At 51.8% G+C, this 12,500-nt stretch overlaps 1 protein-coding gene across 1 annotated transcript in view; it reads left to right on the top strand.

The window, feature by feature from the left end:
- Window positions 1-8,550: 8,550 nt before the first annotated feature.
- Window positions 8,551-12,500, top strand: part of IQUB (IQ motif and ubiquitin domain containing) — a 54,305-nt gene continuing 50,355 nt past the window's right edge. Inside the window, exons 1-2 of the mRNA XM_019543449.1 lie at window positions 8,551-8,604; window positions 8,695-9,293. Of these exons, the coding sequence (XP_019398994.1) occupies window positions 8,699-9,293 (595 nt within the window). The 5' untranslated portion in view covers window positions 8,551-8,604; window positions 8,695-8,698. The remainder of the gene's footprint in view (window positions 8,605-8,694; window positions 9,294-12,500) is intronic.

The raw sequence follows: 12,500 nt of genomic DNA, 5'->3' as shown, positions 1-12,500 counted from the left end.
CCCCACAGATTTCTGCACCCACATTAGTGCATGGGGCTGTAGCCTGGCTAGACCAGCACTGAGCAGGGGCTGCCTCCACGGCCCAGCAGGCAGGACCCAACACAGGAGTAGGGAGGCTCAGTGCTGCTACTACCGGAAACACCACACCCCCATGACTATCAAGGTGAGGCATAACTTGCTTGCCTGGGAGCAGCCAGGGAGCACAGCCCCACACCACCACAGTGGCTCACCTTGGCAGCAGTGTCAGCACAGCTGGTGCAGGGCTTCTGACAGCATGGAGTTGTGTTCCCTCTGCTGCTGCCAGGCTGGTAGAGGCACCTCACCTCAGCAGTCATGGCAGTGCAGTACTCCCTTCTGTACTGGGTCCCGCCCACTGGGCCATGGAAGTGGCAGCTGCTAGGTGCTGGTCCAGCGAGGCGGCAGCTTCATGTCCTCCTGTGGGTGTAGGGATCTGGGAGGGCACATGTACCCCTCCCCTCCCCATGCATCGCCTATGGCATCGTTGATGTCCACACCCACAGCCTTCCCCACACTAAGGGGCTAGGGTCTGGAGGGGTGGGAAGGGGCGCCAGCAGGACTGGGGGGCACAGGGGAATGTGGGTTGGGAGTGACGGGGACTGACAGAGCTGGGGGTGGGGGGGGCTGTGGGTTGGGAGTAAGGGGCAACGGCAGGAGCAGGGCACTCGCATATCAAGGCAGCTTAACACCACAAAGCAGTAGGGACAGCTGGAACTCGACCTACATCCTGGTGAGTGAAGTGGATATGGGGAGTTCTGAGTTTTCCATGATAAAAAACCAAAATTAAATGCTAAAATATTTAAGTATTTAGAATGTATTGTATTATAATGATTGAAGCACTGGTAGGCTTCCAAATTGCTTTAAAATGGTAAATATATTCATAAAACAGTGTGTTCAACTGATACCTGTATACAGGCAACCCCTCCTTAACGCTGTTTTGCTATAACACTCATTTTAAATTGATACCTATATTTCACTTAGCACTCAGTGAGTTTGTTGTAACACTTACGGTCACCATCTTGGGTCATTAGAAATGATTGCAGTCGCCATCTTGGGTCGTCAGATACTTTCGGTTTCGCTTAATGCTCATTTCACTTAACACTTGGTTTTTCAGGAATCAATTAAGAATGCTAAGCAGGGGTTGCCTGAACATAAAATAGATATATATAGTGGTGTTTCATTTTAATCGCAGAAAAACTTGGATTTTGGGTGTTTTAATTGGAGAATTTTGGATTTTTTAACAGAGAAAACCAGGATCCCTGCCTATGACTTTGTTGTGCTGTATAACATCTTACATGTAACTTAAGATCTCACTATTGTATTTATACATAATAATACTTCAAATTTTTAAGTTTTCTGTGCCCTGCTAAGCTGACAGGTTGCACCGCTGGCACTGCCTCCCCTCAGCAGCTCCCAAGTCCCTGCTTTTGCCTCCTTCTGCCTTGGGTGGACCCCTGTGCCCTCATGCCAAACAAAGCCCAGGGACTCCTATGCCATCACAAGCTGGGGGGCAAGTAAGCCTCCCTCTGGTGGCTGCCTGCAGCTGACACCTGCAGTGGGGGCAGGGAGGTAGTGTGCTCCTGGCAGGTTCTGCCACACTTCCTTGGTCAGTGCAGGCAGCCTTTGTGGCCCCTACCCTCCATGAAAGGGTGAACTTGCATTCTGTCTGGTTCTGAACTAATGTAGTCTGCTTAGAGAAACCTGCATAAGTTAGAATTCGCCTCAGGCTTTTTGAATGTCTGTACCTAGCCTCTGAATCAATTGGATAGACAACTGCACTGTAAAAGTTGACAAGTCAATGTTTTAAAAATAGAACTTAGTTATTTGACTGCTGGCTAGATTTTGGATAGTTGAGTTCTTTGATTATTTTTAAGTGAGGTAGGCTTGGTTGTCTCTTTGTCTTAGTAATGAGAGCACATCCAATTTTCAGTATGTTGTCTAGTTGGATTTATCTTCCTGCAATACTACTGCTGATCCACAATAAGAATGTTTTAAATAGTTCTTTAAGATTAGTAAGGTTGATTGTTTCCCAAGATAAAGCCACTAGATGGGATTTTACATGAGGACTACAGTTATATAAATGCAGTTGTGTCAGATGACAAATGCTAAGGTATTACAAGCTGAACACAGGTGAACAGGTGAAAGAATAGTTTTACATCAGGGATTCTCAGTGTGCAACAATGTGTTGTTCAATACCAGCACTATCAAGTGTGTGAGTATCTACATATGATTCACAAGATAAGCCCAGAGATTTTGAATAAGAATCCATAATGTCAAAATCAGTCTGTGACCTGTTGTGGTCTTTGAGTTCTTTACAATGGCAGTATTGCTCTATTATTTCTCCATAGGCAAGAATAACCAAAAACCAAGAGCTGGCATTTTTGGAGGGGTGTATCAAGTCTAACAAGGCTGAGAACTACTGTTGTAGAGAGCCAGTAGTGAACTGATATGAGATGCAAACTATCATAATTATTATATCAAGTGCAATAGCTCTTTTAAATTTGCCTTCAAGAGAACTTCGCTTTTATAATTCAGTTACAAAATCCTGTAGTAACTTCCAGTTCTTTCTGATCTCTAACCAAAACATAACTGTTACAGCAACAACATAAATATTTGGATAGTCTGGTCCTACCATATGCTGCTAAAGAAAATCAAGCAGTACTTGTAATATTCTACTGCCTATAACAGGAGTGGGCAATGATTTCAGCTGGAGGACTGCTTAATGACTTGTGAGCTGTCAAGGGCAGCACGGGTAGCCCTGCCCCCTGACAGCTGCCCCCCACCAACGTTTGTCATCTTGGGACCAGATGTCCTATCCCTGCCATCCCTTGTCCTCTCCTACTCATCTCTCCCGCCAACCTTTGCCACTGGAAGTACTCGTTTTAGCGAGGGAAAGGGACCTGGCTCCATCATGCCAAGCTTCCCCTCTGGTGCATGAGTGCAAAGAGCTACACCTGAGTCGCATATATGACAATGAAGTAGTAAGAAAGAATAGATGAGTTTTGAGAAGCCTGATGTCTTAATGTGCCCTACTTAAAATATTGTCCATTTTTACCTAATGCTTTTTGCTGGTTAACAAAAACAGTCCTTCCAGAGAAAAGGCATTACTTTTACACACAAGCTCCCTACATATGTATGTAGAGCAAATCAATGAAGCAAAAAACAGCATACATATTTGTACAGATGAATTATTTATTGTTGAATTTGATTTATAAGTGATTCATTCCAAGGCAGATATTCTAGCAAGGCTTAGTTCAGTGAGATTGATTGGTGGAATAAATATGCTTGATTCCACCTCCCTCTCTGCCTTAACCATACTAGGAATGTGAGGAAAGAAAAAGAGATTTTGATTTCCTTCTGTAGTACTTCATGGTAAATCAGTGCAAATGCTGAAGTTAAGAAATCTTGCCTTTTTAAAGCACTTTGATATTCTCTAATGAAAGTCATTATGTAAGTGCAAAATAGTATGTGTAGGATGTAGCTTAATGGAAGCACTTAGAGCTTGTTAGAACCAACAACCTGCTGATCGCCATGTAACAGCAGTTAGGGAGGCAGTCATTGCTACCAGCATCCTACCCTACTTATCTGTTTAGCTGGCTATATTCTGAATATGACAGTTTCTCCTCCACAGCAGGAGATCTTAGGGGATGAGGGAGAAGAAGAAATTGGTGTAAGCCAAGAAGGGCTGTTTTTTATTTATATTCATATTATTTCACAGAGAATGTTTGGGGGAAAACCAAAAAAATATATAGAATCATAGAAGTGGTTGGAAGGGACCTCTGGAAGTCATCTGGTCCAACCCCCTGCTCAAAACAGGACCATCCCCAACTACATTATCCCAGCCAAAGCTTTGAAAGCCTCCACCTCTTTGTCCAAAGGAACTTGCAGCCATGAGATGCTTAAAACTCGACACTACAGAACTCATAGAGAAGTAGGGCTGGAAGGGGCCTCCAGAGATCTAGTCCAGGGGTGGGCAAAATATAGACCACAGGCCAGATTCAGCCTGCCAGGCCATTCTATCCAGCCCATGGGGCCCCTAAAAAATTTAGAAAATTAATATTCATCTGCCCCTGGCTGCCTGTCAAAGATGGCAGGAGCCAGCAGCAGTAGGACCCAGGGGAAGCCATGGCAGGACCCTGCAACAGTAAGGCCTGCCCCCCACAGTCAGAAGATTCTACCTAGCAGAGGCTTCTGGCCTGGGACCATGGGGCTGTTTATTCCCGCTGGAGCAGGAAATTCAGTAAGAAGGTGGGGGGGATGGGGAGGCAGGGAATGACCACTGGCAATTGTGCCAGTCAGGGATGATGTGTAGGGGGTGCACGTGCACCCCCTGAAACTGCTGGTGCACCCTGTCAAGCTGTGCTCCCTGTTCAGCTGGCAGGCAGGGGGGCCAGCGGGAGCACCAGTGCTCCCTCTGCAAGCGATGGCTGGGGAGTGGGGCTGGCAGTACAAGTGGCTGCGCCACTTCTGCAAGTGGCCACGGGATTTCCAGAAACAGCACAGCTGCTTTTGGTTGAGTAGGATCGGCCACCAGGGGACTCCCCCCAGTGGGATCAGCTGCTGGGGGACCTCCCTCTGATCACTGAGTCAAGGCACCAGTCAGCCATGTCCTCAGTCCTCAGGGCCGGGCTGGCTCCTGCTGAATCCTGCTGTTGTGACCATGCAGCTGGGAGCCACGTGGTTCAGGAGTGGCAGGCAGGGAAGTGGAAAAAGGAGGGGGGGAGTGGAAATGAGTGGGCATGCGGGAAAGTGGGGCCAGCGCCGGTGGGGCCCAGAGCAGGCTGGCAGGGGTGCGGGCTCGCAGGGGTCTATGGAGCCAGACTGGGCTGCACCAGCAGGGGAAAGAGTGGCTGGCTCGGCTCCATAGAGCCCCTGTTGGCTGGGACCCCAGGCTCCTACTGTCCTACTCTGGGCCCCGCTGGTGCTAGCCCCAGGGCACTGGCACAAACCTTGTGCTCCCACTTGCTCCCAGTTCCCCCCAGCCCCACGGTACAGGTGGAGACCAGCACATACAATCCCAAACCTGTGTGCCCTGTGCTTACCTATCTGGGCTGAGCAATGGCAGCACAGAACAAACTGCTGCTCAGCATGGGAGGGGAAGTGGTCCCTCCTGCTGCCAGTGCCAAGTGGTGCAGCCACTTGGAGCCCACTTTGGGCCATCCTACATTTCCACCATGTCTACACCGTGTCACCGCTGCTTTTGGGCTGCCCCACAGGGCAGCGCAGAGCAGATACAGGGCAGCCCCATGTGGGCTCCAAATGACTGCACCAGGAAGCGCTGGCAGTGCTAGGGGGGGCGGGGTCCTTTTCCCCGGCACTGAGCAGCAGTTTGTCCTGTGCTGCTGCTGCTGTACCTGAGCCCCAACACCAGCTCCAGGTTTGCTGTGGGGCTGAGCAGTGGCAGCAGCAGCTAGGCGGAAACTGCTGCTCAGCACGGGGGAAAGTGGCCTCTTCCCCTTGCGGCCACAGCACAGCTTTTGGTGTGGCTGCCTGGAGCCCACGCCACGATAGGCTGAAGTACGAATGCCATCGCCGCATCTGGGCTGCCCAGCACAGCAGCAGTGACAATGTGAAGCAGCCGCAGGGCAGCTCACAGGTGGCGCTGACAGAGCCGCACTACAGAGATTTCACACAGGAAATTGTAGTGTTAAAACTATCTGTTCTTTTGCGGCCTTGCTGAGTTCCTTGTGACAGAACTGATTTATTTATGGGGGTAGGCAACCCCGGAATTGGTGTCAGAGCATGGCCCACAAAGGCATTTTGCTTTTCATCCACACCTCAGGGCAGATGGTGGGGGAGCTGTGAGAGACCTGATCCCTGCCATCCACTTCAAGGTGCACCCGCTGCCAGCAATGTTTCACGCTGGAGCTCCGTGGACCCTAGTGCAGTTGCTTGCAGCCTTCCCACTGCCTGCTGCGAGCAGCCTGGGCTCTGTGGCAGGCAGCAGGGGGCTGCTTGGAGCACAGACTGGCTGTGGTGGGCAGCCAGGTGGGCTGCAAGGAAATGCACCAGGGTCTGCAGAGCCCCAGCCCGGCTCATTGAATTCAGCAGTGGGTGCGCAAGTCCCTGGGGCAGATGGCAGGGAAGGTGCCAGGGCTGTGCTGCCACAACTAGGATCCAGTCCCTTGTGGCTTCCCCATCCTAGCACGCCATCTTGCACATCATTAGGAAGCCAGCATGGAGAGCCGGATTCTCGGGGCTGCTTCCAGGACTGTCGTGGGACTAGTGGAGTTTTTGCGCATGCAGCAGGCCTGTTGTTAGAACAAAGGCCTCAGTCATGAACACTGCGTGACCCCAGAGGCTGCGGGGCCACAGCAAGCTCCCTCAGGCAGTGGTGGCAGCCAGCAGGGAGCTCCCACAGGCAGCTGTACCCAAGTACTGTTGGGTGGGTGGGGGGTGGCGAGTGCTGGCTAGCGGTCAACCACCTGCAGACACCGTCAGCAGTGGCTAGCAGCTATCGTGGACTGCCCACAGATGCCAGTGACAAGGGGGGGGGGTTGGCAAGTGGTGACCACCTGCAGGTGCCACCAGCAGTGTCAGTGCTGCCTTTTTGCAGGGGGTGCACTGCCACACTCAGGGTGAACATGCATCCAATGCACCCCCTACGCGTTGCCAGTGGCCTCAGTCATACATTATATCTATTACGCAATGAAGTCGGACTCCCCATGGGTGCTGTGTGGCCCATGCAGCGCCGCTGGGGGTTCTGCAGCTGCTGTCCATGCGAAAATTGGAGAGCCCTGCACTGAGTGCTAGTGGGTCTGTCTGTGTGCGGAGTCATCTCTTTAAGAGCCACAGGCTGCAGCTGAGCACTTCTGTTACAGTATCGGGATAAAAGTTTCTACCACGTTGAGAAATGGGTGTATTTTAAGTCGTGTAAATTCTTCATTTGGTAACTGTGGAAATAATTTACGTTGCAAAGCATCCCCAGGCAGTGCCGGAGCGCAGCGCTGCCCCGAGCTGCAGCTGCGGACCGTTGTGCACGCGCTTCCCTTTCTGAGCGGGCACCGCCGCGAGCCTTTTGCCAAACGCCCAGGTGGAAGCGCATGCGCTGGGGCGTGGAGGGAGAGGGCGGGGCGCATAACTGCAGCTCAGCCCGCCTCGCCTGCCGGAAGCAGAACCTATGTCCCGGGCCGCTCCGCGCATGCTCCCCCAGATCGCGCGGGATCTCGCGAAGTCTGGGGTTGCCATAGCGACAGTATCACCAGGTGGACGCCACAAGGCGCGAGCAGGAAGAGGCGGCGGCGCGCTAGGACCTCGCTGGATCTCGGCCGCTGAGGTAGTGCCCGGCTCACGGAGGCGAGGGGCGACGCATGCGGTGTGGGGCAGCCATGGAATCTGCTTTCATAGCAACCGGCAAGGCACGAGCCGCGGGGCTGGGGCGTGCAGTGTGCGGAGTGGATTTCCGCGCGCAGGCGCAGTGCAGTCGGGTGTCGGTGGGAGCGCGCAGGCGCAGTGCGGCGCCTTCCCCTCGTGGCGCGCGGCGAAGGCGAAGGTTGCGGTGGTGCCTGCTGGTGCTGGAGGTGTAGTGGTAGCTTCGGCTCTCCTCCGGAGTCTGGGAATGGGCCGTGGCCCAGGCGCGCTTGCTCAGTTGCGGAACCTAGGCAGCGCGTGTACAGGTGCCCTGCTCCGTGAGCCATCTGCAGCAATCTGGCGTCAAGAGACCATGGCACTGGAGCTGGGTATCATGCTCTGGACCAAGGAACCACCCAAGCTGCATCTTGTGGTTGGCAGCGGTAGGGCAGGAGGTGGAGAGCCTGTAAGGGGAAGAGCAATTGTGCTGTGCTCTGCCCTGCCTCTGAGGTACCACAGAATATTCCCGTGGCAGGTTCTGGAAAATAGATCCCCTTGTGCCTTACCTGTATAAGCAAGTCTCACTGAGTGCAAACTATTCGGAGTGGAAACTACTGTGTTAGTAGGGGCATTGCCAGCAGATTCAGGGAAGTGATTGTTCCTTTCTGATCTGTACTGGTGAAGCCATATCTGGTACTGTGTCCAGGTTTGGGTCTCCCACTACAGAAAGGGTGCGGACAAGTTGGAGAAAGTCCGGCAGAGGGCAACACAAATGGTTTGAGGGCTGTGGGACATGAGGAGAGGCTGAGGGAAATGGGCTTATTTAGTTTGGAGAAGAGAAAGCTGAAGAGATTTAATAATAGCTTTCAATAACCTAAACGGAGGTTTGAAAGAGGATGAAGCTAGACCAAGGGTGGGCAAAATGCAGCCCATGGGCCGTATGCGGCCCACCAGGCCATTCCATCTGGCCCGAGGAGCCCCTAAAAAATTTAGAAAATGATATTCATCTGTCCCTGACTGCCTGTCATGTGGCCCTCAATAGCTTGCCAAAACTAAGTATGTGCCCCTCTGCCTGAAATAATTGCCTGCCCCTGAGCTAGACTGTTCTCAGTGGTGACAGAACAAGGAGCAATGGTTTTAAGTTGCAGCAAGAGAAGTTTAAGTTGGATATTAGGAAAAACTTTCTCACTAGGAGGGTGATGAAGCACTGGAACAGGTTACCCAGAGAGGTGGTGGAATCTCCAAAATATAGGTTAAGTAACAGAGTAGGAAACAGTGAAAGACTGCCTTCTCTGGGTAAGGTGGCCCGATAAGGTCTTAACTACTGGGGAGAAATTCTGATTTGTGCAAGATGGCTGTTAAAGCTAGTGGAAACTTTTATTTTAGGAAAATGGCTGATGTAGAGGAGGCAGGGGAGATCCTTGGTGAAGAAGATCAAACTGAAGTATCAGACACTGTTAAGCAAATGATAGAGCATGCACCTGTAATAATACCACAGGTAGAAACCAATCACGTGGATACAGCAGAGAAATCTTTGCCTCTGAATGAACCAACAGAGGCAGCACAATTAATTGAGGAGCAGGAACTGGCCTCAGGGGAGCAAGTTCCAAAGGAAGCAGGGCAGGAACTGACCACAGAGCAACCAGCTCCAAGGGACAGGGAACAGGAATGGGCCCCTGGGGAAGTAGAGCAGGAATTTACCTCAGAAGAACAAGAGCAGTCAAGTGCAGAACAGCAGGAGCTCATTCCTCAATACATGCGTCTAGAGGATGATCAAGAAGAACTGCTTGAAGGAGGTGGACCAGGTATCTCTCTGCCTGCTCCTTCGTATGTAGAAACAACTGAGGACAGATCTCAAATCACTACTGACAAATTTATGGAGTTGTTAGCATCTGAACAGTACGACTTGAAGAAGACTCCATCAGAGCCTTTGGAATCCGAGATGAAACCACTACCAGAATGGATGACAAGTGCTACAGCAACAGGTATGAAATTTGTTATGATCATCTGCTGGCTCTTACTGCCTGCTTGACACTTTTAAGGAGATTTATATCTACAATTTTCTCAAGGTTTTTTTAGTCTTTCCCATTACACTGTTGAAGTATCAAGGAATATAGCTTTAAATTTGTGGTTTAAGATTTAATTTTAATATTACATTGTATTAATAAAAATATACTCCAGAAGATAAAGACAGGAGTAAGATATTAGGCTGGTGCTTTAGTTTGGTAGGGAAATGTACACTAAATCAGGGCTGTCTAACTGGTATCTTGCAGGCTCCTCCCATTGCTTTTTGCTGTAGCTGCTGGAGTTCCCAGGCCTCCCCTTCTTCCCCTAACTCAGGGGAACTGTTTTGGCTGTAGGATCACCTAACAACTTTTGGTGAGCTGTCAAGGGCCAGAAGGGTAGCTCTGCCACTTGATAAGTGCCCCCACCCCCAATCACCATCTTGGAACCAAAAGTCCCACCCCCTAACCCCTGTCCTTTGTCACAAGAAGTCCTTCCCCTTGCCCCAAGAAGTACTCCTTTTGGGAGAGGGGGTTGCCATCAAGCATAGGGGCTACGCATGTGCAGCAGGGAGCAAGGTTCTGTCTAATCTACGCGTGTACGCAGCTGCGCACAATAAAAAAATCTTGCTGTGTACAAACTTTTGAATGCTGTGCACTCATCTGGAGAGGAGCTGGGTTGCGGCTTCCTCTCAACTTTGGGTGCGGAGTGTGGGGAAGGCACCAGAGCTGCCACGGGACACCTTACCAGTGGTAAGTTACTACTCAGCTGCGTGGGGGCCACTCTGCTCCACTTCTCACTGCACCAGTATCCCCATGGGGAGGGAGAGTGACACAGGGCAGGCAGCGACTCCTCTCCGAGACGGGTGCGGGGGCTGGGCTAGATTCAACCTGAGGTGGGCTGAAATCAATTGCCTGCTTTGGCATTCATCCAGAGGCAGAGTTCATTTGCAAAGGGGGGGCAGGAAATATATATATATCTGCATGGGATCTTTGGCCCTCAAGCATTCAGGAGGCTTTGGCCTATGTAGCTCAGCCAGGAGCACGCTCCCTCGACTTACCAGAGCAGCTTCAATGTAGGGGAATCGCTCCGAGCCACTCGCACATTTTTGAGTCACGGCAAGAGTGATCTCAGTGTATATACACCTTCCAAAAGAGCTTCCCTCCCAGCCTGGGAGGAGGTGGGGGAGGGCCTGGCCCCAGTTGGGAAAGCTGGTGTCTGGGGGGCAGGGTGCATTCCCAGGTTGGCCCCACCAGCCTGTACACTCTTTGAAAATCCAAGGCAGGGATTTTTCTGCTGCTTGGCCTTCCTGTTTTAATCTGGGGTCAGCCTTCAGAATAGCACTGGCCCTTTGTTTGAGGCCATCTCAGAGAAATGTTAACTCTAAGTTAAGCCTATGTGGCAGGCTTCTTTTTCATACCCAGTGGGAACTTTACAACAAGCGGCATGTTCATGGACCGCTGCACTTTATAGGGAACATTGGCAGGGAGCACTAGTGATAGAGTTGGCCCAGCAGGGGCTGCACTCCTCACCACAATGTGCAGCGCTGGCTGGAGCCTCATGCTGCCAGGCACCAGCAGCTGTGCCAGGCATGAGTGCCCTGAGCACCCTTGCCTACTGCTGCCACTGCCTGCCAGGGCTGTGCACCATGGAGGAAGTGTGGGATGGGAGGGAGTCCCCACACACCCCCGTCCTCTCACCCACACACTGCCCACTGAAGCTCTGTGCTGCTGCTGACCTCCTGGGCCTGGGCTCCACACTGCCGCCAACCCCAGCCCCATGGTCCATGCTCCACCCAGCTGCAGCTTTGCCCCCACCCTGTCACTTCCATACCTGCTGCCCAGAGCAAGTGGGACACTGGGGAAGCCAAACAGGTCCCCAGTTGCTGCAGCAGCAGCCCTGCTCAGAAGCTGCTGGTGGCCAGGCCAGGCCCTTTCACTCATGAAGGTGGGAGCAAGGCGCAGTAGGGTGCTGGGGGCATGTGCACAGATGGATTCCTCACTCCCACCATCGTGGCAGAAGGGCTGGGTGGGGTACAATTTGTTGATGGGCACCACAGGCCAAATGAAAGTGTCTGGTGGGCCAAACCTTGTCCACCCCGGTGTATATAGAGACTATTGCCATAGCTTTAAATAAAGTCTTACTGTTCTATATTGTATGGGAGGGGATAGGGTGTGGTGGGGGGGATGAGTGGGGGAAGTATGTTGTGGGGTTAATGAAGGTTGGGAGTGTGTGGGGTTTGCAGGGATTGTGGAAAGGCAGGGGGTGGGTGGGGGTGGGGTTTAAGGGGGAATGTGGGTGAGGGAGTCTATGGAGTTTGTGTGGAGTGGGTGTGGGCTCCCCTGCTGCACTCCCTACCTCATTGATAGCCCTTGCTTTCAACAGCAGCAGCTCCCTGTGCACAGTCTCTGCTGCCAGGACCAGGCAGAGGGCCCTTGAGGCTCATGGTTGTGGCAGGCAGATCCACCACCTTAGAGTCTCTGGGGTGTAGCATGTCATTAGGTCAGGTGGGCTTCATACTTCCATATGTGGCTCCCCATCCCCACCAGAGTGCTCAAAGCCCCACATGGAGGCACTGATCCAGCCCAGCCTGGCCTAATTGTGTGCAACTCACCAGCAGTGCCATGATCCCCACATGCTGGCACAGAGCCAGCCCGATCTGGCTTAAAGGCACATGGGAGTGGGCCAGGCTTACTTGGTGCCACCACATGTGCAGCCCCTGGGACTCAGTCAGAGCCATGGGCCACCAGGGGGCTCTGCCTGCCATGTCCATGAGCATCCTGAGGGTTCAATGCATTCTCCTGCTGCTGCCACAACCAGCAGGGACTGTGCACAATTGTGGGGGGCATGTGGCACATGCACCCCCACAGCCTCCTGTAGGCAAGAGTCCCTTCACCACTTACCAGCTGTCCGGTTATGCAGCAACGCACTTGGTGCCTCCACATGGGGCTCCCAGATATTCACATACGTTTCTGAAGTTTCATTTAGGACTAGTATTAAACTTGGCACAAGCATATGCAGTTCCATTGGTTCAAACGTGTTACATTTATTTACCTTAGCAGTGAGATAAATATATTATATAACAGTTTAGATGGCCAAATTTCCACAGGACCTCAAGTACATTAATCCAGAGTAATGTGAATTATCCCACATGCCTACCTGGATTTTTTAAATATGAGAAAATTATG

Source organism: Crocodylus porosus, unplaced genomic scaffold (assembly GCF_001723895.1).
Source record: "Crocodylus porosus isolate Cpor-Errol unplaced genomic scaffold, CroPor_comp1, whole genome shotgun sequence".
Lineage (NCBI taxonomy): Eukaryota > Metazoa > Chordata > Crocodylia > Crocodylidae > Crocodylus > Crocodylus porosus.
The sequence above is the reverse complement of the archived record's forward strand: the minus strand, read 5'-3'. Positions and strand labels throughout refer to the sequence as shown.